Source organism: Dendrobates tinctorius, unplaced genomic scaffold, assembly GCF_039654945.1.
Source record: "Dendrobates tinctorius isolate UK_male_01 unplaced genomic scaffold, ASM3965494v1 ptg000143l, whole genome shotgun sequence".
In the NCBI taxonomy this organism is placed as follows: Eukaryota; Metazoa; Chordata; class Amphibia; order Anura; family Dendrobatidae; genus Dendrobates; species Dendrobates tinctorius.
Genome location: NW_027361810.1, coordinates 46,118,278 through 46,143,022, shown reverse-complemented (window position 1 = coordinate 46,143,022; position 24,745 = coordinate 46,118,278). Strand labels below are relative to the sequence as shown.

Genomic DNA, 24,745 nt, shown 5'->3' with positions numbered 1-24,745 from the left:
TGTTTCAGAAAACGTTGGCTTCCCGTCCTCAGGTTAAGACCTTTCTTCAGGTCGTGGCTCACACGGTCCCGCCGTACCGGGCGCCCGTGGATCCATGGGATCTTAATCTGGTTCTTGAGGTTCTGCAAGGTCCGCCCTTTGAACCCCTCAGGGATATTTCCCTTTCTCTCCTTTCTTGGAAGGTAGCCTTTCTGGTGGCCATCACCTCCGTCTGGCGCGTGTCGGAATTGGCAGCTCTTTCGTGCCGCTCTCCCTTTCTGGTTCTCCACCAGGATAAGGTAGTTCTGCGGCCTCCGCCCTCGTTCCTTCCGAAGGTGGTGTCCTCGTTTCACCTCAACGAGGATATCGTGCTACCGTCCTTTTGTCCGAATCCAACTCATCCCCGAGAGCGGTCCTTGAACAAGCTGGACCTGGTTAGGGCGGTAAGAGTCTATCTGTCTAGGATGACTTCCTTGCGAAAGACAGAGTCTCTTTTCATTATCCCTGATGTAGCGCGGAAAGGTCACCCGGCGTCAAAAGCCACCATTGCTCGCTGGATCAGATCGGCTATCCTGGAAGCCTACCGTGTTAAGCGTCGTGGAGCCCCTCCGGGTATCAGGGCCCACTCTACTCGAGCAGTGGGTGCCTCCTGGGCGGTGCGCCACAGAGCTTCCGCACTGCAGCTTTGCAAAGCTGCAACATGGTCATCGGTTCACACGTTTGTGAAATTCTACAGAGTTCACACCTACGCTTCGGCGGACGCCAGCCTAGGTAGACGGATTCTGCAGGCCGCGGTGGTGAGTCCGCTGGCCTGATGGAAGTTTGTTTCCCACCCCAGGGACTGCTTTGGGACGTCCCAAGGTCTCTGTGTCCCCCAATAAGGCGAACGAGAAAACAGGATTTTTGGGTTGCTTACCGTAAAATCTGTTTCTCGGAGCCTTCATTGGGGGACACAGCACCCTCCCATGTTTTACAGCTCCTGTTCTTACTTTGGTTGAATGGTTACAGTTGAGTTGTTTATGTTGTCAACCTATTCTGTTACTTCTCCTACTGCTTTCTCACTAACTGAGGAATTCTCTGCCGGTCGGTGGGGTGTACACTGCGGAGGAGGAGCTAACCTTTTTTTGTGCATAGTGTCAGCCTCCTAGTGGCAGCAGCATACACCCCAAGGTCTCTGTGTCCCCCAATGAAGGCTCAGAGAAACAGATTTTACGGTAAGCAACCCAAAAATCCTGTTTTATGTGTCATAAGGGGGATGACCAATATTGAAGTGAGATGAGCGCCAGTGAGACCACTACATGACGGGGACAGATTATTATCCCCCCTGGGAGTAAACAAGAAAAGTTCGTATTGAGTGACAGTAAGCAGATATCACACATATGTATGGAAACATTATATATGATAATAGGAAAACATTACTGCTGCTTATAGGAGCAGTCCACAGAGTGACACTAAATGACTTCATACTGTGTAATGAAGACTCAAAGACTATTTATAAGCCACGTTTATAGAAAATATAGTCTGACGAACAGTTTGACACAAGTTAATAGAGACGTACCGTGTCAATATGTTTGCCTATGTATACATTAACGTTTGTGAAATTACATACAGTAGATTAAAAAAAAAATTCCCATGCAATTAATAATTTCTGTGTTTTTAGATATGTAATTCTTATTATTAATATAGTGTATATGCACTATATTATATGCGTTTGAAGAAAAAAAATATATATATATATACAAAATATATATATAATATTTTATATATATATATTATATGTTATTATATATTATAATACATATTTTATAGATATATACACACACACATATGTACTTACACATGGTTTATACACATATATGTGTGTTTGTGTGCATATATATACACTGCTTAAAAAAAAAAAGGGAACACTTAAACATCAGAATGTAACTCCCAAGTAAATCAAACTTCTGTGAAATCAAACTGTCCATTTAGAAAGCAACACTGTTTGACAATCAATTTCGCATGCTGTTGTGCAAATGGAATAGACAACAGATGGAAATTATTGGTAATTATCAAGACAACCTCAATAAAGGAGTGGTTCTGCAGGTGGGGACCACAGATCATATCTCAGTACCAATGCTTTCTGGCTTATGTTTTGCTCACTTTTGAATGTTGGTTGTGCTTTCACACTTGTGGTAGCATGAGACGGACTCTACAACCCACACAAGTGGCTCATGTAGCGCAACTCATCCAGGATGGCACTTCAATGCGAGCTGTGGCAAGAAGGTTTGCTGTGTCTGTCAGCGTAGTGTCCAGAGGCTGGAGGTGCTACCAGGAGATAGGCCAGTACACCAGGAGATGTGGAGGGGGCCGTAGGAGGGCAACAACTCAGCAGCAGGACCGCTACCTCAGCTTTTGTGCAATGATGAACAGGAGGAACACTGCCAGAGCCATGCAAAATGACCTCCAGCAGGCCACAAATGTGCATGTGTCTGCACAAACGGTTAGAAACCGACTCCATTAGGATCTTCTGAGTGCCCGACGTCCACAGATGGGGTTGTTATCCATCCAACTTGTCCTATTGCACTAGGATTGTGAAGACCACAGCAGGGTTTTTTATACTTTCCTTTGTTGGAATTCAACTGACACTGGAATGGAATGGCTGTCAGACATGTAGAGAAGCTGATTTTTATAAAACTGTGCAGTGGTCTCTTAATTTTTGCCAGCGCTGTATGTATGTGTGTATATACCATGTGCATGTACATGTGTGTTTGTGTGTGGGTAGATACATATACAGTACTTTTTTTAATTATACATACATAAATATGCATGTGGGTGTATATATGTATATAGTGTGTGTATATATATGTATATGATGTGTGTATAAATAAATATACATACAGTATATACAGTGTATGTGGAAAGTATTCAGACCCCTTTAAATTTTTCACTCTTCGTTTTATTGCAGCCACTTGGTAAATTAAAAAAAAAAGTTCATTTCTTTCTTATTAATGTACACTCTGAATCCCATCTTGACTGAAAAAAACAGAAATGTAGAAATGTTTGAAAATGTATTAAAAAAGAAAAACTGAAATATCACATGGTCATAAGTATTCAGACCCTTTGCTCAGTATTGAGTAGAAGCACCCTTTTGAGCTAGTACAGCCATGAGTCTTCTTGGGAATGATGCAACAAGTTTTTCACACCTGGATTTGGGGATCCTCTGCCATTTTTCCTTGCAGATCCTCTCCAGTTCCCTCAGGTTGGATGGTGAACGTTGGTGGACAGCCATTTTCAGATCTCTCCAGAGATGCTCAATTGGGTATAGGTCAGGGCTCTGCCTGGGCCAGTCAAGAATGGTCACAGAGGTGTTCTGAAGCCACCCCTTTGTTATTTTAGCTGTGTGCTTAGGGTCAGTCTTGTTGGAAGGTGAACCTTCAGTCAAGTCCGAGGTTCAGAGCACTCTGGAAGAGGTTTTCATCCAGGATATTTCTGTACTTGGCTGCATTCATGTTTCCTTCAATGGCAACCAGTCGTCCTGTCCCTGCAACTGAAAAGCACCCCCATAGCATGATGCTGCCACCACCATGTTTCACTGTTGGGATTATATTGGGCAGGTGATGAGCAGTGCCTGTTTTTCTCCACACATACTGCTTAGAATTATCACCAAAAAGTTTTATCTTCATCTCGTCAGACCAGAGAATATCATTTCTCATATAGGAGGCCTTCATGTGTTTTTTACCAAACTCTATGCGGGCTTTCATATGTCTTGCACTGAGTAGAGGCTTCTGTCAATCCACTCAGCCATAAAGATCCGACTGGTGGCGGGATGCAGTGATGGTTGACTTTGTGTAACTTTCTCCCATCTCCCTACTGCATCTCTGGAGCTCAGCCACAGTGATCTTTGGGTTCTTCTTTGCCTCTCTCACCAAGGCTCTTCTCCCATGATTGCTCAGTTTGGCTGGACGGCCAGGTCTAGGAAGACATCTAGTGGTCCCAAACTTCTTCCATTTAAGAATTATGGAGGCCACTGTGCTCTTAGGAATCTTGAGCACTACAGAAATTCTTTTGTAATCTTGGCCAGATCTGTGCCTTGCCACAATACTGTCTCTGAGTTTCTTGGCCAGTTCCTTTGACCTCATGATTCTCATTTGGTCTGACATGCACTGTGGGCTGTGAGGTATTATATAGACAGGTGTGTGCCTTTACAAATCAAGTCCTATCAGTTTAATAAAACACAGCTGGGCTCCAATGAAGGAGTAGAACCATCTCAAGGAGGATCACAAGGAAATGGACAGAATGTGACTTAAATATGAGTGTCTGAGCAAAGAGTCTGAATACTTATGACCATGTGATATTTCAGTTTTTCTTTTTTTAATATATTGGCACACATTTCTACATTTCTGTTTTTTTCAGTCAAGATGGGGTCCAGAGTGTACATTAATGAGAAAAAAATGAACTTTTTTGAATTTACCAAATGGCTGCAATGAAACAGAGTGAAAAATTTAAAGGGGTCTGAATACTTTCCGTACCCACTGTATGTGTATGTAGTAGTACATATATTTCATTGTTACAGTATATTGACACATTGATATTCAGAATAATAATGTCTGTTAACCTTTACTATGTTTCTCGATTCATGTCCTGCACATATAATGTAATGTAGATATATTGCATGCTATAAAACATAGGGACACCGACAATACATACGGTAATTACATAAAAACAATTTTTCTCCTCACTATGCATGTAATTAGAGATGTTTTTATTCAATGAAATTAACTGTGATGATGTTAATTACAAGAATTTACAAGTGTTATTGTGAGTTTCTATATTTCATTTTATATTGCATTAAAAAAAATCCTTTTTAAAGTTAGAGCTATGCATAAGGAAAAATGTGGTGAATTATTCTAGAAAAGGTGCATATAACAAACTACAGCTCACACCGAAAATATAGCTGATGCTGAAAGTGATTTCCACAAAGAGGGTATTTAAAGCATCTAACCACCAACCCACTGACATTGCACTGAATTACTGGATAATATGGTTGCAGCTCTGACCTGCTTACTAATAGTGCCACTTTTTTTACAATGGATCTGTGACCAGATTTCACAATAAAAATGGCATACACTATTAACACAGATCTCTTAGCTCTGATACATATACCGTATTTTGCGGATTATAAGACACACCTCAAATTTTGAGGAGAAAAATAGGAAAAAAACCTTTTTTTTAATAAAATGGTGGTGCCTCTTATAATCCATGCGTCTTTTTGCTTACCAGGGGTGGTGGCTGCGGAGAAGTGGGGTCCCAGGGTCGCTGCTGGAGGAGGCAAGAGTGGCGCGTTGCTGCAGGCCGCAGGCTGGGGTGAGGGGGTGTTCCGCTGCGGGTGAAAATGGTTGCAGTGCTCTGTGGTGCGGGGGGCCTCCGTCGGCATTTTGTGAAAGCCCGGAGCCCCCCCGCACATCCATTACTGCGATGTGGTGGCCTCCAGGAAAATGGCTCCGGGGGCATCGCATGCTCAGATTGAGATCTCAATCTGAGCATGCGCAGCCCCCGGCGGCCTTTTTCCCGGATGTGCAGTGGGGGCTCCGGGAAAATGGCCGCCAGGGGTGTCACATTCTCAGATTGAGATCTCGACAACGAGATCTCGGGGCCTGAGATCTCGTCTCCTGAGATCTCGGGACAAGATATTCAGGGGGCACTGGGCTTTCACAAAATGTTGGCGGAGCCCCCCTGCACCACTGCCATTTTCACCCGCACATTGGAACACCCCTCATCCCAGCCAGCGGCCTGCAGCAACACTCCACTCTTGCCTCCTCCAGCAGCGACCCTGGGACCCTGCTCCACCGCGGCTGGTCAGGTATATCTGCATTATAAGACGCACCCCCATTTTCCCCCAAATTTTGGGGGGAAAAAAGTGTGTCTTATAATCTGAAAAATACGGTAATTATTTTGAAAATCCATGTCAGAACGGCTGTCAGAGAATCTTTTATGAACCTGTTTCCTTTTGAGAAATACTCCTTTAAATATCAGAATTATGCAGCCATTCTCACATGAATTTTTCAAGTACATCAGTGTCATCAAGTCTAAAAGATCTATATTGCAATGCATACTGTTTGCAATATCAAATCTGGTGACTGGTCCACTTTTAACAGATTTCTGTGATTATAGCATAGTTCTACGATTGTAGCAGATTTCTGTGAAGGTAGCCGAAATTAATTGGGAGATCAGTAATGTGCCATAACATTTATATCACTGTTATTAGTTACCTGCGATCAAGGCCCGACTGGCCATCTGGCAATTCTGGCAAATGCCAGAAGGGACTGTCTGGTCATGGGCTGCCTTGTCTGCTACATTGTTAGCAGAATCAGTGTTCTCAAGACACCCATACTGTTAAGAGTTGTGACGGAGCATAAAGTCGCTGACTTCGTCACTTACCCCAGGAGGTCACAGGTATCATTAGAAAGTAAATCTTCCTTTCCTCCATCCAGGGTAATATTAGTAATATATCCCATCTGGTGCTTGTGGACGGGGACAGCATGGGCCTGTGTGGTTTCAAATGCCAGGGCAGAATTTCAACCCCAGTCCGTACCTGCCTGCGGTGTATTTTATTAATTCCCTGAAATGCAGAGAAGGCATAGATCATGTATTTCCTGCTTACCTGGTCCTTAATAGTGCAAAAATAATTTATAAATACAAATAGTAATTAGCTCAATAAATACATAAACAGAGTAACTAATAACAAAGATAAAAGTAAAAAAATAAATAAATAAAAAAGAGAAAAAACTCACAAGCACACGCAAATGCATTTTTTGAGTATTAATACATTCACATCAAAAGAAATGTACACTAGCCAAATATACAGTAATTAATTTCGGCTACAAATATGTAAAAAAAAATGTAAAAAAAGAATTGCGCCTGGATCACTATCACCCACATGCAGATGATGTAGCTAAGGCTACAGGATACAGAAAGGTCAGACGTGTCTTCTGAACAGCTAGACCCAAAACATGCCCAGTCATCAAATGGTTAAGATTGTTTACAAAGATCAGTACGACTTACATCTTGATGTAATACCAGCAGAACTATATTGGTTCCTACTTAACAAATGCGCTCGTCTTTGATTAAATACATATGTGGCCATTTGCAAATTAAATTATTTTTTATGAATATTCTCCCTAACTTTTACCAAATGTTCTAGTATTTCCATATAAAAAAAAGATAAAGGAAAAGAAAAAAAAAAAAAACAGACAAACAGCAAACAAAAAAAAACTGTTTTATTGTGACTGCTAAGATGTTGCAAAGCTGAATGATGTAAATGACTGTTTCAGTTGAGATCTTGCAGACCTGCATGTAAAGCAATTAAAGTAAATGACAATCATATTGCTGGGACAATCTAAGCTCTATGTGGCATGTTTAATTGTGAGGCAAACATGTCCATGATGCGACAGAAATGCCATGTCGTGTTAACCTTCCTCATTATCGCCACTGCATAACAGAGGGATAATCACACTGCACACAAGCAGTCATTGTGGAAGAAGAGATTTGTATTGGGATAATGGTTGTGAGAGATATTTACCAAATGCAACAAAATCCTGGTGGAATATGACGAATAAAAGAACAATAATACAACAAGACAATCATTAAAGAAGTTATCCCAACAACAACATTCATCACCTCTCCAATAGGAGACGGTGACAACTTTATAATCCCAGGGGTACGACCATTGAGACTCCCCCGTGCTCGTGAGAATGGGGTTCCATTGTGCAATAGTGTTCATAAATGGTACTCCAGTCACTTTTTTTAAGCATCAGTGGTAACACGCAGGCTCGGACTGGCCCACAGCAGAACAGGAGAATCCTCCGGTGGGCCCCCACTCTCTTATATGAGCAGTACTTGGCATAATATACTTGATTCACCATATACAAAGGCAGAATCTTGTTCATTTAAGAATCCACACAGTTTACAGCTATAGAAATTTTTGAATGAGGATAAAGTCATATTTGCAAGGAGCTGGAAAGTGGGGCCCTGGAGTTGATGTTTCTGGTGGGTTTTTGGCACCCCAGTCTGATACTGGTTACACACGCACACTACCGCTCCCATAGACCCATAGAAGTGAATGGAGCGGGGATCACATGTGCACTACTGCTCTATTTACACAGGGAATACGGGATCTCCTGTCTTGTGATTGGTTTGGGATCCAAATGATTAGAGCCCCGCCAATCACACATGTATCAACTGTGCGCTGGATAGGTGATAAATGTTGATGTAGAGCAAAGGTGTATTTATACTGCACGATTATCATAAAAGAGATTTCTTATGAATGCTCGTTTCCCAATAATCGTGCAGCCAATCACCTGATGAATGGGCAAAATGCTCCACTCGTTCGGTGTGTAAAATGATCTTTTGTTTTTTTCACTGTTCTCGACAGCATATCATCCATTTTTAGAAGGTCTTATCCTGCCTAGAGCAATGGCAGCCTATGCGCACCGAGCAATCTATTACTGATCGTTCAGTACACATCTGAAGCGTGGTTTGTCTGTTTAAACAGGCTACTAAATGACCACCGACTTAAAAAAAACATGTTATCAGTCCATGGCAGCTTAAAGAAGTTGTCAACTACTTTTACATTGATGCCCTATTCTTGAATAGGGCATCAATGTCTGATTGGCTGGGTCGGAACTCTGCACCCCCGCCGGTCAGTTGTCTTCAATGCCGAATGAAAGTGCTTACTTACAGAGCTTGGCTTTCTACTTGCAGTAGCCAGGGCTTGTTTCTGCACATCCGCCTCCTATTGAATTGAATAGGAGGTGGATGTACAGTACCCTGCCGCGGCCACGACAAGTAGACCGCCAAGCTCCACAAGTAAGTACTTAGGGCCATCTGTCGCCACCGGCACTGATTACAGCTGATCGGCGGAGTGCCAAGTGCCAGACCCCAGGCCAGATACCCTATCATAATAGCAGCCACATGAATAAACCTACAGCTTAAGCCTCATACAGACATCCATGTTGCACATATGTGTTCTATCCGTTTTTTTCACAGATAGAACACGTACCCATTGTACTAAATTGGGCTATTCACATGTCCATGTTTTTTCATGTCTGTGCAAAACTCTCAGAGCCATGTTCATTTTCCTCCGGTGACAATACAAGTCTATGGGTCCATGAAAAACACGATCAGCACACAAATGGCATCCGACTACCACCCGTGTGCTGTCCGTATTTAACATTGCAATTGATAGAAGTTTTGTAAGTTATTTATTTATCCATCTGACACACTGACCCAAAACACTGGTAACACCGGTAACATTTTTTCATGTATGCATTTAAACACGGAGGTGTGAATGAGGCCTTACACTGAGTGCGCCAATTCTTTCCAGAAGTGTTCCGTACAGCTGAGATCACAGACTGACCTAGATGACCTTTGCATGCTGTGTCAGTCAGTGGAATTATAACAGAGGGGTGCATGAGCTGCCTAAATTTACAAGCACTAGTCTGTGCCCTAAAACGTAATATATGATCAAATTCATACATCCTGAAATTTTGGGGGGATCATCAGTCAATTTGGACAGTACATGGACCAAAAATATGCTCATCTGAATGAGCCCCAAGACCCTCTAAGTGCTCCCCTACAAAATTCATAGGAGAAAATTGTTTAATTGACAATTATTTTCCAGTGTTTCAAATATGCAGTATTAGGGTCGATTCTATAAAAATACCCAAAATGTAATTTATACAAATTTCCTCCATAGAGAGGGAGAGGATTAGCATTGTAGTGCCAACTACTGGAAGTAGCCATCCTATAAGTCAATATTCATTCCTTAATGACTTAGCCTAAAAGCCAAACCAGATATTCTACCTGCAGACACATGTTTGGGATGTTACCCCTCCTCAGTGCAAAGCAAGATATCTGATTTGGCTGTAGGAGAGGCTTCTGTCTGAGTTATTGTAATGCATGAATTCAACCCAGCCAGACGCAGCGCACCCATAAACTTGTACGTTCTAGGCGCCCATGGAGTTGTCACTTTCTATTTTCAAGTTCTCAGGCCAGGGGGACATAGTAGATAAATCTAAACCATCATTGTTATTGAAGGCACGATGAATCCAACACAAACACCTACTAATATTAGTCATGTTTGAAGTCTGGTTCATAAGTGATACATAATAGACATATGTAGCAACGATAAAGAAATGTAATCTGGGTTTTACGTAGGTTTGGGACCCACCAGAGTGTCCTCTAAGTGCCTTTGAAAAGAAGCTGAATCTTGTAGATTTTATACTCTACAGTCTCATGTGTTTTCCTTTTTGGTTCATTTCATCTACACTTGTATCTTTCCAAAGTAGTCTTATTTTAGGGATCTGAGGAAAAAAAAAAAGTATAAGCAATCAGACACCCCCTCCCCCTGCCAATTCCAAGCCATCATTCCGGAGACTGAAGATCATCCTACAGAACTATTTTCTCCTTTGATGAGATTTACAGCGCCGCGTACACTGTAGCTTTATGTTCCGTCATATGTTCCCAGCCTCATATTTTAAGCCTTAAAATACTTGACCCTTAATATTATTCATGCTGTAAGTTAGTCAAACTTGCCGCACAGCGCAATAGAAGCAGCGTGCGCCGAGCCAGACGTTCTCTTGATCTCTTGTAACAATGACTGAAAAGAATTGCAGGGACAAGAGAATTAAGGACAGAGATCCCGCTGGTCAAAGCACAGGAAACTTGGATCTGTAGCCACCCCGCTAGGAAGGATTATTTCTGTTTTCTGTCATATTCAATGAAACTCTGTTATATCACAATTCTGAGGGTCTCCGGTCTTCTGAAGGAGGGGAATAAAAAACAAACATGGAAAATAAAAACTCTATAGAGCCCATGATATCTGCCGACACAGTCTGGACACTTTTCTTGAAATAATGTCACTGATGGTAATTTTCCCCGACTTTCTACCGATATCCCCGGGAGATTCGGTGTGAAGTCTTTTCTGTTATGATGATTACATCCAATGTTCTCTTTTTTTTTTTTTCTCCAGTTTGATAGGAAACTCGCCTTAGCTCCCGGATTTGTGATACCCTCTAACCTTGACTATCAAGGCTACCATAGATACATTGATGAGATGTTGCCACCTGAGAGCCCCGTCCATTATGGCCTCCACCCTAACGCAGAAATTGAATTCTTAACTGTGACTTCAGACAATCTCTTCCGTACGTTGTTAGAATTACAGTCACGAGATTCTATAAACGGGGAAGGAGCGCCTCAGACCGAGGAGGAGAAGGTTGGTGTCGCCATTCCGAGCATGTACTGGATAAGACTGACACTTTGCATGTGATCTTCGCATGGAATATCATCTCATGTTTCTGTTTATTTATTACTGGGCAGGAATTTAATGCACTTTTTTGGTATGTTTTTAATGCTCTGTGCATACATGAGTCCTTGCATAAGGACTCCACTTCATATATCTGATTCACGAAAATGATTTTATTAAGTCTGTCCCCTCCCAATCAGTGTTTAAGGCTCAGTGCACACAATGCATTTTTAATGTTTTTTTTTATTCATATATAATTATAAAATGAATGAAAATTCGTAATTCACTCCCAAGTCCCTTATCATTGACTTTGCTACATTTTTACTGCTGTGAATATGTGTTTTGGTACATTTTTTGACAACCGTTTCTGTTGAAAGCCATCAAAATGCAACATATCCACATTTGTTATTGATGGGGAAAATAAACTCCTCATTGGAGTCTACGTGGAAAGAAAAAAAATACATGAAAATGTAAAAAACAATTTACATGCAACTTTTTCCTGCCCGTCACCTTTGTTAGGTTAAAATAATAAACCCAGATGTTTCTCAACCTTTCCACATCCAGCAATGGATGTCTGCTACTGCACGATTTTTATGGACAGGCTGCAGTGCATGTGACCGCTTCAGCCAATCACTGGACTCAGTGGCTCTACCAATGTAGCCAGAAACCTCTTTAAAGAGAATCCGTCACCAGGTTTTTGCTACCTAATCTGAGAGCAGCATGCTGTAGAGACAGAGACCCTGATTCCAGTGATGTGTCACTTATTGGGCTGTTTGCTGTAGTTTTGATCAAATCACAGTTTTATCAGCAGGAGATTATCACTAGAGGACTAGTAAATCTGCTGCCATGTAGTCCTCCATATTCATGAGCTCTGATAATCCCACCCCCATCACTGATTGGCAGCTTACTGCCTATGCACAGTATACAAAGAAAGCTGCCAATCTGTGGTGTGGCCGGGGTTATACAGGTCTCATCATTCAGGAAAATGCTAATTCTGCAGCAAATCAAACAGTGATTTTATTAAAACTGAAGCATACAGCTCAGTAAGTGACACATCACTGGAATCAGGGTCTCTGTTCCTACATCATGCTGCTCACAGATGGGGTAGGAAAGCCCTAGCAACAGATTCTTTTTAATATTATCTCACTTAAAACTCGCCTGATCTTGCTAGTGATGACATCATAAAATATATATTGAGAATATTTTCTGAAACATTTGTATATACATTTATTTTTATTTTTTTATAGTTATATTAAACAAAATCTATAATTAATATGGTAAGAGCTTTTTAAAATATCCCGGGATACATTACTGGCTAGAAAAATCAACAAATATTATCCGTCAAAGTAAAGATCGTGAGATATATAAAAAAAAATTCCCACATTGTATTTTTTATTTTGCATGTGTTGATAATACATTAAATCTTGTAATTGTTGTATTTGCTCATTAAAGTCACTTGAAGAGGTAGAAGTCGAGTGCAGGTATTGCCTTTTAGTTAAAATCCCAAAGGATAAATAAAAAATAAAAAAATCTCAGACCTTTTTCCGTAGTGAAGAAAACTCATTAAAAGTGGAGAGTTTAATGAAGAGCATCATTGTGATCTAAGGATGATCCCAGGCAGGAGCCTCTGTAGAACTCATTAATGTGTTTAGAAGACACTCTATTTATTTTGCCTGTTTTCTATGTAAATTTTCCAGCGAAATGTTACTGATTGACCATAATGGAATTCGCATGATACCTATCAATAGGAGAATCCTGTAACATACTCCTAATAAGTGTATTATTGGACTACGGTTTATAGAAATATAAGCTGTGCACATCCCAGTAGTGCAGATTTTATGGTGTACTCCTGGGAATGTATATGTTGGTAGGAATAAACTAATAGACATTACGTCCCCTGAATTCCCCGGAGCGACAACCTTTTCTGTTCTACCAGATGACCTCCACGCTGATAGCACTCTCATTAGAACTGTGACTATAAATAATAGATATTCCTGAAACTAGAGATGCGTATGCAGCACCAAGTGTGCGCATAGTGGAGGCGAACAAGTGCAAGAGTGTGCAGATTTGTGATCCATTACTAGGAGAGGTGCACAATTTTTTTACAGTTCCATAGCTTTAGGTACACATGTGTACTGTGTGTATCCGTCTCATACATGTCCAGGCTTGGACTGGCCGGCAGGAGAACAGGAGAATCCACCGGTGGGCCCCTGTGATCTTATATGAGCAGCACTTGGCACAATATACTGAATCACTATGTACAGACAATGGCGGCATCTTATTCATATAACAGTCTACCCAGTTCTTTGTTAGATAAATTTGTTAATTGAGGATAATGTCACATTTGTAGCTGAAAAGTGGGGCCCTGGAGTTGCCTACTGGTGGGCCCTTGTCACTCCAACACTGTGCATTTCGTATCTGTTTTATAATGAACCCTCTCCTATTGTATTAATAAATATCAAATATATCAATGTCGATTATTATTGTATAGAACTTCATTTAAAAGGTATAAGTACTACAAGAGGCATTATTATGAGTTTTTTGTTCTTCCCCAGGTTAAAGCTTTCCTGGATGACATCCTGGATAAACTCCCTGAAGGCTATAACATGGCAGAAATAACATCGAAGACAGCGGACCGGTCTCCATACATCCTTGTGTGCTTTCAAGAATGTGAGAGAATGAATCTCCTCCTTCATGAAATCAGACGTTCTCTAAAGGAGCTGGATCTTGGTCTTAAGGTATCAAACATACCTACAAGCAGTAGTCCTAATAAATATAAAAAAGTAAAGGACTTTTTATTAGCCCATATAGCAACGTTTCGGTTCTACTACAGAACCTTTCTCAAGAAACTCATGTTGCTTGTGATAAATATAAAAAAAATGCTTAGTGTAGATCATAATAAAATAATATATCATATAAAATAATTGAAAAGTGTACACAGAAATATGGAATTATGAGTGGAATCAAATATTAGTAAATTATAGGCTGACCGCATTTACGTGTACACTTTTCAAGTATTTTACATGATTGTATTATGCATTTTTGTGCATATTTATCACTAATTATTAATAATTGGATATTGATTGTTGTTTGTACATAAATGCACATGGTGTATACATTTGTTGCTTGAGAAAGGTTCAGTTATGGAACCGAAACATTACCACATGGTCTAATAAAAGGTCCCTAACTTTTTTCATATTTCATAATAAGCGAGTGCCGCTTATTTCTCTCTCTGTCTGTCTGTCTCTCTCTATATATATACAGTATATAATTTATTGGACCAAGAGAAAATGTGTACAAAAAGCTATAGCGTTTTTGCGCTACATATAGAAATGTTGATAATATATTATCTGCATTTTATCATTAATTTGTGAGTTTATGGCTCTGTCCTAAACCTGTAAGGCAGGGGCAGGGAACCTCTGGTTCATAGGCAGCTAAAGGCCTGCGAAAACCTTTTCTCCGGCTCCTAGGCAGATTCCCAGGGACCACCGTGCTCAAGCCGGCAGCTGCGTTTTGACAATTTCGTCTTGCTCTGCGAGCATGCGCACTCGGCGTCTCTACTTAACTCTGCGTGTGAGTGCAATGAAAGATAATGAAAGATTACTTCTGGACACTAGCCAGAGCCAGTGTCTGGATATGCTTGGTGGGCGGAGATAGTGCTCAATGCACTCACATCCTACAGAGGAAGACCACAGCCCAAGCATCTCCTGTGAGGTGTATACCGCAACCTCATCGTCTCCTGTGTTGTCTATACTGCAGCCCCAGTGTCTCTTGTGTTGTCTATACCGAAGTCCCAGCATCTCCTGTGATGTTTATACCACAGCTCCAGCGTCTCCTGTGACATTTATACCGCAGTCCCAGTGGCTCTTGTGACATTTATACCACAGCCTCATCTTTTCTTGTGATATCTATACCACAGTCACATGTCTCCTACGATGTGCATACAGCTGTCTTGGTGTCTCCTATGTGATGTATATACAGCAGTCTCGGTGTCTCTGTTGTGATGTATATACAGAAGTCTCAGTGTCTCCTATGTGATGTGTACACAGCAGTTTCTGTCTCCTATGTGATGTGTAGACAGCAGTTTCTGTGTCTCCTATGTGATGTGTATACAGAAGTCTCTGTGTATCCTATGTGATGTGTATACAACAGTCTAGGTGTCTCCTATGTAATTTCTATACAGCAGTCTCGGTGTCTCCTATATGTGTATGGAGCAGTCTTGATGTCTCCTATCTGATGAATACAGCAGACCTCCCACTGTTTAAGTTCTATAAATGTAATGTAAGCAGTGATTAATTTCCCACTTTGAAAGACCTGTAGTGTACGAGGGTCGATCCAAAAGTAATGATAATAATAAACACAACGAATATAGTAAAAAAAAATATTTATTTTTATACATAGTCTCCTAACAAGTCTATACATTTAGTCCATCTCTTTTCTAAACTTAGAATTCCCTTCGAAAAAAATTCTTGATCTTGACCCTCAAAAAACTCCCCAACAGCGGTTATCACGTCGCTATTGTCGTCAAATTTCTTGCCCCGGAGGTGTTCCTTGAGCCGAGGAAAGAGAAAGAAGTCACTGGGGGCTAGATCTGGTGAATAGGGGGGGTGTTCCACCAGTTCAAAGCCCGCTTCTTGAATGGTAGCCATAGCAACTGCAGCTTTGTGAGCCGGTGCGTTATCTTGGTGAAACAGCACTCCAGCCCGCAGTTTGCCGCGCCTTTTCTCCTTGATAGCCTCCCGCAATCTTCTTATTTGTTCTGCGTAGTAGGAGCCCGTAATAGTGGCTCCCTTCTCCAAATAGTCCACCGTAATAATTCCTTCAGTGTCCCAAAAAACGGACGCCATAACCTTCCCTGCTGAGCTTGACACTTTGAATTTCTTCGGCGTCGGTTCGTCGGCTCGTTTCCATGTCATCGATTGTTGTTTAGTTTCGGGATCAAAGTGGTGGATCCTGGTCTCATCCATGGTCAAAAAACGTGACAAAAAATTCTCCTTGTCTGCTTGGAACTTTTCGAGATTTGCTATTGAAATGTTAACTCGTTTCTTCTTTTGCTCGTCGGTTAACATTTTTGGCACCCAACTTGCAGAGACCTTTCTCATATGCAATTCTTTTGCAAGGATTCTTTGAATACTGCCATATGAGATCCCTGTGACCTCAGCTACATGTCTGATAGTCACTCTTCGATCTGCCAACACAACTTCTTCAACTTTTTTCACGTTTTCCTTATTGAGGGACGTGGATGGGCGTCCTTCGCGATGTTCATCTTCCGTCGATGTTCTTCCCAGCTTAAATTCCTTGGCCCAGCGTGCAACTGTGGAATATGGAGGAGAAGAGTCCCCCAATGTTTCCACCAAGTCGCTGTGTATGTCTTTGGTAGACATTTTTTTCAAGCAGAGGTATTTGATGACAGCTCTGAGCTCGTTTTTTTCCATTTTGATGTTCACTCCTTGGCAGTTCATATTCAAATGAATGTAGCTCCCGGGAATCGTGGCCTATTTAAGTGATTTTTTTTTCCTGGACTAGTGGGTACCTAAGAGAGAAGAAAACATTTTATTTTAATTTCTGTGTGCAATAGAAATAACCGATTATCATTACTTTTGGATCGCCCCTCGTAACATACATCTTTATTCAGTATGACTTGCTGCTGCAAGTTCTTTACTTAACATCACAAAGAGTCTCCTGTTATCAATATAGACGCAAATCTTGAAAACCATTTATTAGTAGCAACATCACCCATACCATCTAACATCACAGCTGCACCAAAAAGAAGTTCCAGCCATCCTATTACTAGGGAGTAAATTAAATATTTGGCCAAATATATCGGAGTAATTTTCAAGTTTCAATAGCTAAGCCAGCCCCCTTCTCAAGTGTAAAGATAGAAATTAGATATATGTAATACTAAAGATATAATTTAATATTAGAAGTGAAATCATCACATTAGAGTAAAGCGTCTTTATTAAATGAGTTTTCCAGACCTTTTAATAATTTGCCATAGCAAAGGGGCAATAATAAAATAAAGAAATAAATGTTACTTACCAATGCCATCACTGGCAGCTCCTGTACTCTTGAAGCAGGGCCGGGGCACACAATTATGTGTTTGCTGTGAGCCAGAACTAAGTTCTGATTGCCCCGCAACCTGTCTTCTTAACAGATGTCTGGGTGGAGTGAGTGGTGTATTGGAGTACATTCTTTACTAACTTTTGTTTTGGGACTAGTGCTTGGCTACAAACAAGACAGAAGACCTTGGGTCCGGGTTAACAGGTTCGACTGCAGCATACAGATTAAAACAAAGTCTCTTGTTAGTGATGTTCCCTTGGTTGTGTGATCCATCAGTCCTTGTCCTCGTTCTGTCCTGAGACCCACCATCTTCACCTCACTCTGCAATCTGGCTGACATCTTCCTCATCAGGGAGACAGAGGCATGACTCTCTGTACCTCTTCTGAACTTAAGGTTCAAGACTGTCCCGTTGTCCAGATGTGACCAAAGCAGTGTCCTCATTTTTCTAGGAAGTTAATACTGACTCGACCCGTTCTCTTCTGCGGCACCTTAGCTGCACTAAAACCTGCTGTGCTATGGTTAGCGTTGCTCCACACTCCATACAGGACTTGAACTTTCTGAGTCTTAGACTCTGACTAGACTGTCTGACTGATGGTCTCTAACTAACTGTAACCCGGAAACGTTTTCTACAAAACCTTATCTAACCCCTCCCAAACTGTGGGCTAATCCCAACACTATTAACTCTCTAATCCCCAGTGTACTGCAAATTGTACTATATCCCCATCTACTGTATGGTGTATGTTTTCCCTAGTGGACAGACCTCCCGTATTCCCAGGGATGTCCATAGGCATAGCCTGTAGGAGAGCGGAATATACAACACCGGCCATAGGGATTAAATATAACATAACTTTATCACACATAAATATATAAAACTCAGCAGCACCATCATAACCCACCTGTTGCCACAACGTCTTCTCAATCGCAGGCTCCCCCCTTCACTGTCACTCTGTTGATTTCCACTGGGACCTGACGGAATATCCAGTCCATCAGTCATATGTCCCTGAGCTAGTGGCCTCAGCTGTAAGGTGCCCGATTGTTGGAAATGTCATGAATTTTGGTGTCGGACGTGACCACTTTAGCGGTGGAGGGTAACAGCACTTCTTTTTTAGCTTTCTTTTATAAGGATCCTCTCGTATATTATTCTTTCAGGAAAATAAGACTTTTCACTGCATGATAAAGGATGTTTTACAGTGTTTAGCTATACTGTGTGAATCTATTAGGATTGTTTTAAGATTTCTGCTTGCAGTCATTGAACCGATTTACAAATCCTGCTCAATCTTTAGTGGAACCTTATGGTGCAAAATTATTAGTCCTTTTTGACCATTTAATGCCACAAACCTCATCAGTTGACAGATTTTGTAGATCTTTCAATGCATCCAAGATTTGTAAAGTTTTTACAGAATCTCAGGCTTCCAAACCTTTATTTTAATCAAGAATATAAAATTCCTTTTTTTTTTTTTTTTTAAGATGAAATTTTCCTTTAAAACAATCAACTTCTTTATGTCATCAGCTAAACATTTACTTGACTTAGATTTCTGCAGATTAAGATGTTGGATAATTCGGAAGCGACGATGATCCATCTGCCGAGTAACACTATATGTGAATTCCATTTTTGCCGAAGTCTACAGAAGGAAAATACTTACGATGATTGTACAGCTGGAGATGGCTAAATGAGTCCCATAGAGACTAGACTTAGCTACTCCGCTCTGGATGTGGTCTTTGCAAGATCAGTGTCTTTTTTTTGGCATATTGATAGACAAGTGTTAAGACTTACACATCAAGCTGTGACTGTGCTGTTTGCAAATGGAGAACTTGTGTTTACCAAAAAATACTGTGCAAATAATTTAGAAAGGAGAAGCAAAAATATGGTTAGGCATTCTTCCTAAGTATTGTGTGTCTGAAATATATTGTAATTAAATTAGAAATACATCATTATAAATATATGTGCAGAATAAAAATAAACCTGGAATTTTAAGTAATGTAGGAAATTATAACCTATTTTCATGAAAAATGTTAAAAATGTATTTTTTTTACAGCCAAGTAAACCCATCACATATGCACCAAAATGGTGATAAATGTTTGCTTGCGGGGACCTCCAGTGTTCACTGGAATGGAGGTCCGGAGGCCCCGTTTGTCTTTAAGTTCATAAACACACTGAGGTTGGGTTTCAGTGGAGAGCAGTTGATAATGACAAGGGGTTGTCTCATGACAGACATGGATGGTATATCTACTGGATTTGCCATAAATGTCTAATAGAAGCTGGTCCCATCTATTGTCTCCAGGATGGGGGTCCCTCGCTCCTACTCTGTTGTATTCGGAACTGCCATAGCACTAAATGGAGAGAGCTGGTGCCATGTCCGCCCACTTTTCCATTCACTGAGCACCAGTCGGAACGGGGGATCAACTGAACTGTTTTGGTGATAGGTGTCGGTCTTGAAGGTAGGACCATGGGTGGACATACTACTGGTGTAGCTGCACAGGTGGAATTGTGCATTTTCATGAGCTATTGGACTGCAAAGAGCCCACATATTGTTCTTGGAAAGGGGCCCTTTTCTGTCTGTGTCCGCTCCTTTTTGGAACCCACATTTGTTAGTTATTTCTGTGACATATCCTCTAGATATACCATAACTGTCTGTGGTGAGATAGCAGCTTTAAAGTAGAAAGGAGTGACAAAACTAACCAAGGACAGATGGAAAGCTTAACATTATTTTGTTTTTTTCTGCATGTGTCATGGACATACATCCTGCTGAAGGTTATTTCAATGGAGCGCGACTCGAGTCCATGTTTTTTTTCCCAGGGCCCCATAGTTCCCTGTTACACTCCTGTCCCTATGGTGCTGAGGCTGGATATGATTGATATTAATGTAATCCCTATGGATTACTGAAAAAACAAGATGACCCTTTATTACAATATTCACCACCCACGTATGTTAACCAGTTAAATGCTGCTGTCAATCGCTGATAGTGGCATTGAACACGTGCAGACAGGAAGCGCGTCATTGATCACGCCCATCGACAAACCCGTCATGTGAATAAGAAAACTATACATGTTTGATATCTGCGTATTCGTACAGACCTGGGAAATCATATTACCAGGTCAGTTTTACAAACTATTGAACACGGTAAATAAAAAAGACCCAAAAAACATTGTGGAATTGCAACTTTTTTTTTTTTTTTTTGCAATTTCTCCACAGTTGGATTTTTTTTTCCCGTTCTCTAGCACAACTATATGGCGGAATTAATGGTGTCATTCAAAAGTACAAATTTTTCCACAACAAACAAGCTATATCGCTGGAAAAATAAGAAAGTTATGACTCTTGGGAGAAAGGGAGGAAAAAATGAAAACTAAAAATCGCTCATGGTTGAAGGGGTTAAAATATAATGTCGTTGTAGATGTGGTCTCCTCTGAAGTGCTGGGTTCAGTAAGTTGTGGGTTGTTTTTTTGCTTGTTTTTCTTTCTTGTTCCCCACCATCTCCTTTTCCTTCCCAGTCTTTCTCTATCCACCCTCTTTTTTTCCTTTATATTCCTCTAGCACACACATTATAAGAGCTTACATTAATACCTCATCACGTTGGTTATACCTATATTCTAATGTTTAACCATAACTTTATAGTTACCGTCAACTGTTTTATTATTACTGAACGTAATTGGAATGTTCTATTTTTGTATCGATGTTGATAAAACCCAATAAAAATATTACATGTAAAAAAGAAAGAATTAGCTAAAACCAAATATTGCTTTTAGTGATGAGTGAGTATGCTCGTTGCTCGGGTCTCCCCAAGCATGCTCGGGTCGTCTCCGAGTATTTTGGCGTGCTCTGAGATTTAGTTTTTGAGGCCTTAGCTACATGATTTGCGACTGCTAGACAGCTTGAATACATGTGTGGAATGCTTGTTTGTTAGGGAATTCCCACATGTATTCAGTCTGTCTACAAGTCGCAAATCATGCAGCTGAGACGACGAAAACTAAATCTCCGAGCACTCCAAAATACTCAGAGATCACCCGAGCAACGATGCTACTCGCCCATCACTAATTGCTTTTCATCTGCTGCTTTTTTTCCCGTGTGAGTGAGATTTTTAAGCTTCAGTAAGCAAAATTAGGCAGAAAAACATGTTTAATTTATCGTCTTTTTCAGCACATTGCAGACACAAAACCTGAAATACTTAAGTTATTGTTACTACTTAATATTTCTTTTAGTACATGAGTTATACGTCTGGTGAAAGCTGAGGCTTCTGCAGTGTTCAGGCGTCAAGTTGCTGCACCTTGTTGTATTTCGGTGAGAGGCAAAAGCAGGCTCTTTACCATTTATCATGTCATCTTTTCACAGCCGCTATCTGAAAAGCAAATAGCTCACTAATGTTTTCTTTTGTTAGGGTGAGTTAGCAATCTCTTCTGAAATGGAGCAACTGCAGTCAGCCCTATTTTTTGATAATGTACCTGACACTTGGATGAAGCTGGCTTATCCATCAACATACAACCTGGCTCAGTGGTAAGGATGTTTCTTCATTTTCTGGGAAAATCCACTCGCTGACTGTAGCTTTACCTGATCAATACCGCGTAGCATAGTTTTTTAAATGTATTAACAGTAAGCTGAATGTTGATTCCTCTGCTGAGATTAAAATAGACACCTTTCTCTAAGAGGTCGGTATACAAACACTTCCACTGTGAAGAAACATTGGTGAAAGCTATAAGTCGTGATCTTGCTTTTTAGGGCCCTAAAAACAGGCTTGGCTCCCAGTGGTGACCATTCTGCATCACTGTGCTCTTGTCCAGACCAGATTGGCCATCTTACTTTTAAAGATATGGAAATCACAAATTGTGGTCTCCCGTTCAAGAACCAAAGTGGCGAGCCATGGACAAAGAACATCTCACTCAACCCATATAGTACATGCTCAGCCAGTCACATAGATCATTGGCATGTAAGACTATGTTCACATAAATTTCTTGAGATATTCAAAAATAATGAGTTTTTCAAGAGGTTTTTTTCTACCTAAAGAGGTTTTGGAAGGTTTTTTTTCCTTAAGTGTTGTTTGCAGCCTTTTAATTTGACAGTGCCTAATTTCTTCCAAATCAATTTTGGAACAAATCAAGCCAAACACGTCACTCAAAGAAAGGATCACCAAGCTACAAATTGCCTACTTTGGACACATCGTTTGAAGAGAGCAACCACTGGAGAAGGAATAGAAGGAACAAGGCGAAGAGGAAGACCCACAACCTGATGGCTTGATACAATCAAGATAATGGCGGAGAAGATCCTGTTGGACCTATCTAGGCTTGAGCAAGATCGATCTTTCTACAGATCATCCATCCATCAAGTCGCCATGCCTCAAGATTGAGCCAAAAGCTGCTAAAAAAATAAAAAATTGGAATGGCTTCCAGTAGGATCAGCTTCAAAGAAGTAACATGTTTGTTCCAAACCTTATTCATGAAAAAAAAAACTCCAAAAAAAACACCTGATATGAACAACAATGGATTTCCCATAAAGATGAGTAGGACAAGTTTTTTCCAAGTGTTTTTAAGGAGGATTTTGGTATGGATCCACTTGAAAAAAAAAATCCTCAAACAACATTGTGTTAACTACATTTGACACACTGAACCCAAAATGTATGGGTAGCTGAAACAGCTCAAAAATACTCTACTGTTAAATAGTTGAGCTACAGAAGCCCTGCATTCAAATATATTGTTTTTTTGTACTGTTATGCATATTATGTAATTTCATCTTTCACAATCTGAGAACCATGCAATTCACAACCCGTCATCAAAGCTGTCGAATAGTTTGTGCTCTCCAGCATAATAAGCTCTATCCTCTAATAGCAAAAATATTGATATCTATGGATTTGCTTTTAGAACTGAACAAGACGACTACAGGAAATTTTACATTTTTATGTAGTCATAACAAAGTGATGTTATTAAAGCAGAAGTGGCATCTAAAGAACCAAAGAGGCTGCGTGTAATGGAAAATCTGGATAATTTTTCTCTCTACTTGACTGGTAGGATAGTATCACAAATACAGAAGTCGGGTAAAATGAGTATATTTTTTTTCTTTATACGCTACAATGCCGGGGGGAGAAAGCATTATCGACAATTTGTTTGCTGGCTTTTCCCTCTTTTCATCCACTTAGAGTTCAGTCCTTAATGTTTTATTGAAATTGATTTTAAATGAGCACTATTTCTATTGCACATAATGACGTTAGACTTTATCTTGCTTTCCCATTGTCTGCACTCTGGTTTTAGACAATATTTTCAAAAGCGATTCATTGAATTCCATATCTTAAAATGGATCCATCTAAAATACACTAAAGATTATCTGTACTGTAATTGTGTGGAAAATTATACTGATTTAAAACAAATTCTTGTGGAAATGAAAATGTAACTATAGACCAAAAAAAATGTAAAAGTGCCAATTTGTTGTTCTAACTCACTGGGAAGGCTGTATGCGCTCACAAATTACATGTTTTTATATACTGTATAGTTGTTCAGTGTGGTTCTCCTCCATAATAAAATCAACATAAATCCATTTACATAGCGGGTTAACTAACATGAACAGGTACCTGTCAAATCATCCTTCAAGGGAGAAAGAGGACAAAAAAGTCAAGCCAATGGAGAAGGGAAGACAAAATTCTTATTCAACATACGCTCATATAATGAGATTTTTTAACGTTTTTATCTAAAAATAGTTCTTACGTTTTACACAGAATCCACTGATTCCTTTATAGGATTAATGAGTAAAAATGCAGACACAAGATACATATTATGCATTTAATTCTAACCAGGTTGTGAAACTAGTTTGATTTTATTGCACTTCTTTGTCTGTCTTTGACTTGTGTGAAAAGCTTCAATAGAAATAAATCTACATGTGTGCAGGGCCGCCATCAGGGAATTACTGCCCTTACTAGTGTATGGGGCCCGGTGAACAGAAGTAAAGAGAGGGGCCCGGAACTAAGTCTGGGCCCCTCTCTCTTATGCTTCTTCTCACCTGGCCCCAGGGAATAATAAAGTATCCTGTGCCAGAGCGCCATCATCGGCGGCACAAGAAGCTGTCTTGGAGCCCCATGGCTCTGCGGCTCCAAGTGAGTCCCTCTTCTGCTGTGACAAGCTGGTGACATCGCGTAAGCGATTACCTCATCATATATGCACCGGCATGTAAGCGCACCACTCACCAAGATACCAGACTAGAAGTGGAGCTGTAGGGGATCGTATGAAAGGTACTAAGTATGAAAAACGTATATATTTTTTTCTTTTAATAAAATGAATTCAATGGTCTTGGGAGAGCAAATAATGATGAATTGAGGGTGTGAGACTGGGGACAGTGAATTATGATGTTGAGGAGCACAAATATTGATGAATTGGTGAATTGGGAGTAGGGGATAGCAAATGATAAATTGAGGATGGAGGACAGGGGATATTGAATGATGAATTGAG

At 40.4% G+C, this 24,745-nt stretch overlaps 1 protein-coding gene across 4 annotated transcripts in view; it reads left to right on the top strand.

The window, feature by feature from the left end:
• The window catches only part of LOC141049432 (dynein axonemal heavy chain 11-like), a 164,519-nt gene that overhangs the window by 111,422 nt on the left and 28,352 nt on the right, over positions 1 to 24,745 (top strand). For all 4 annotated transcript variants that reach the window (XM_073545908.1, XM_073545907.1, XM_073545909.1 and 1 more), the window contains 3 exons: positions 10,991 to 11,233; positions 13,819 to 14,001; positions 21,697 to 21,812. In XM_073545908.1, coding sequence (XP_073402009.1) covers positions 10,991 to 11,233; positions 13,819 to 14,001; positions 21,697 to 21,812 — 542 coding nt within the window. The remainder of the gene's footprint in view (positions 1 to 10,990; positions 11,234 to 13,818; positions 14,002 to 21,696; positions 21,813 to 24,745) is intronic.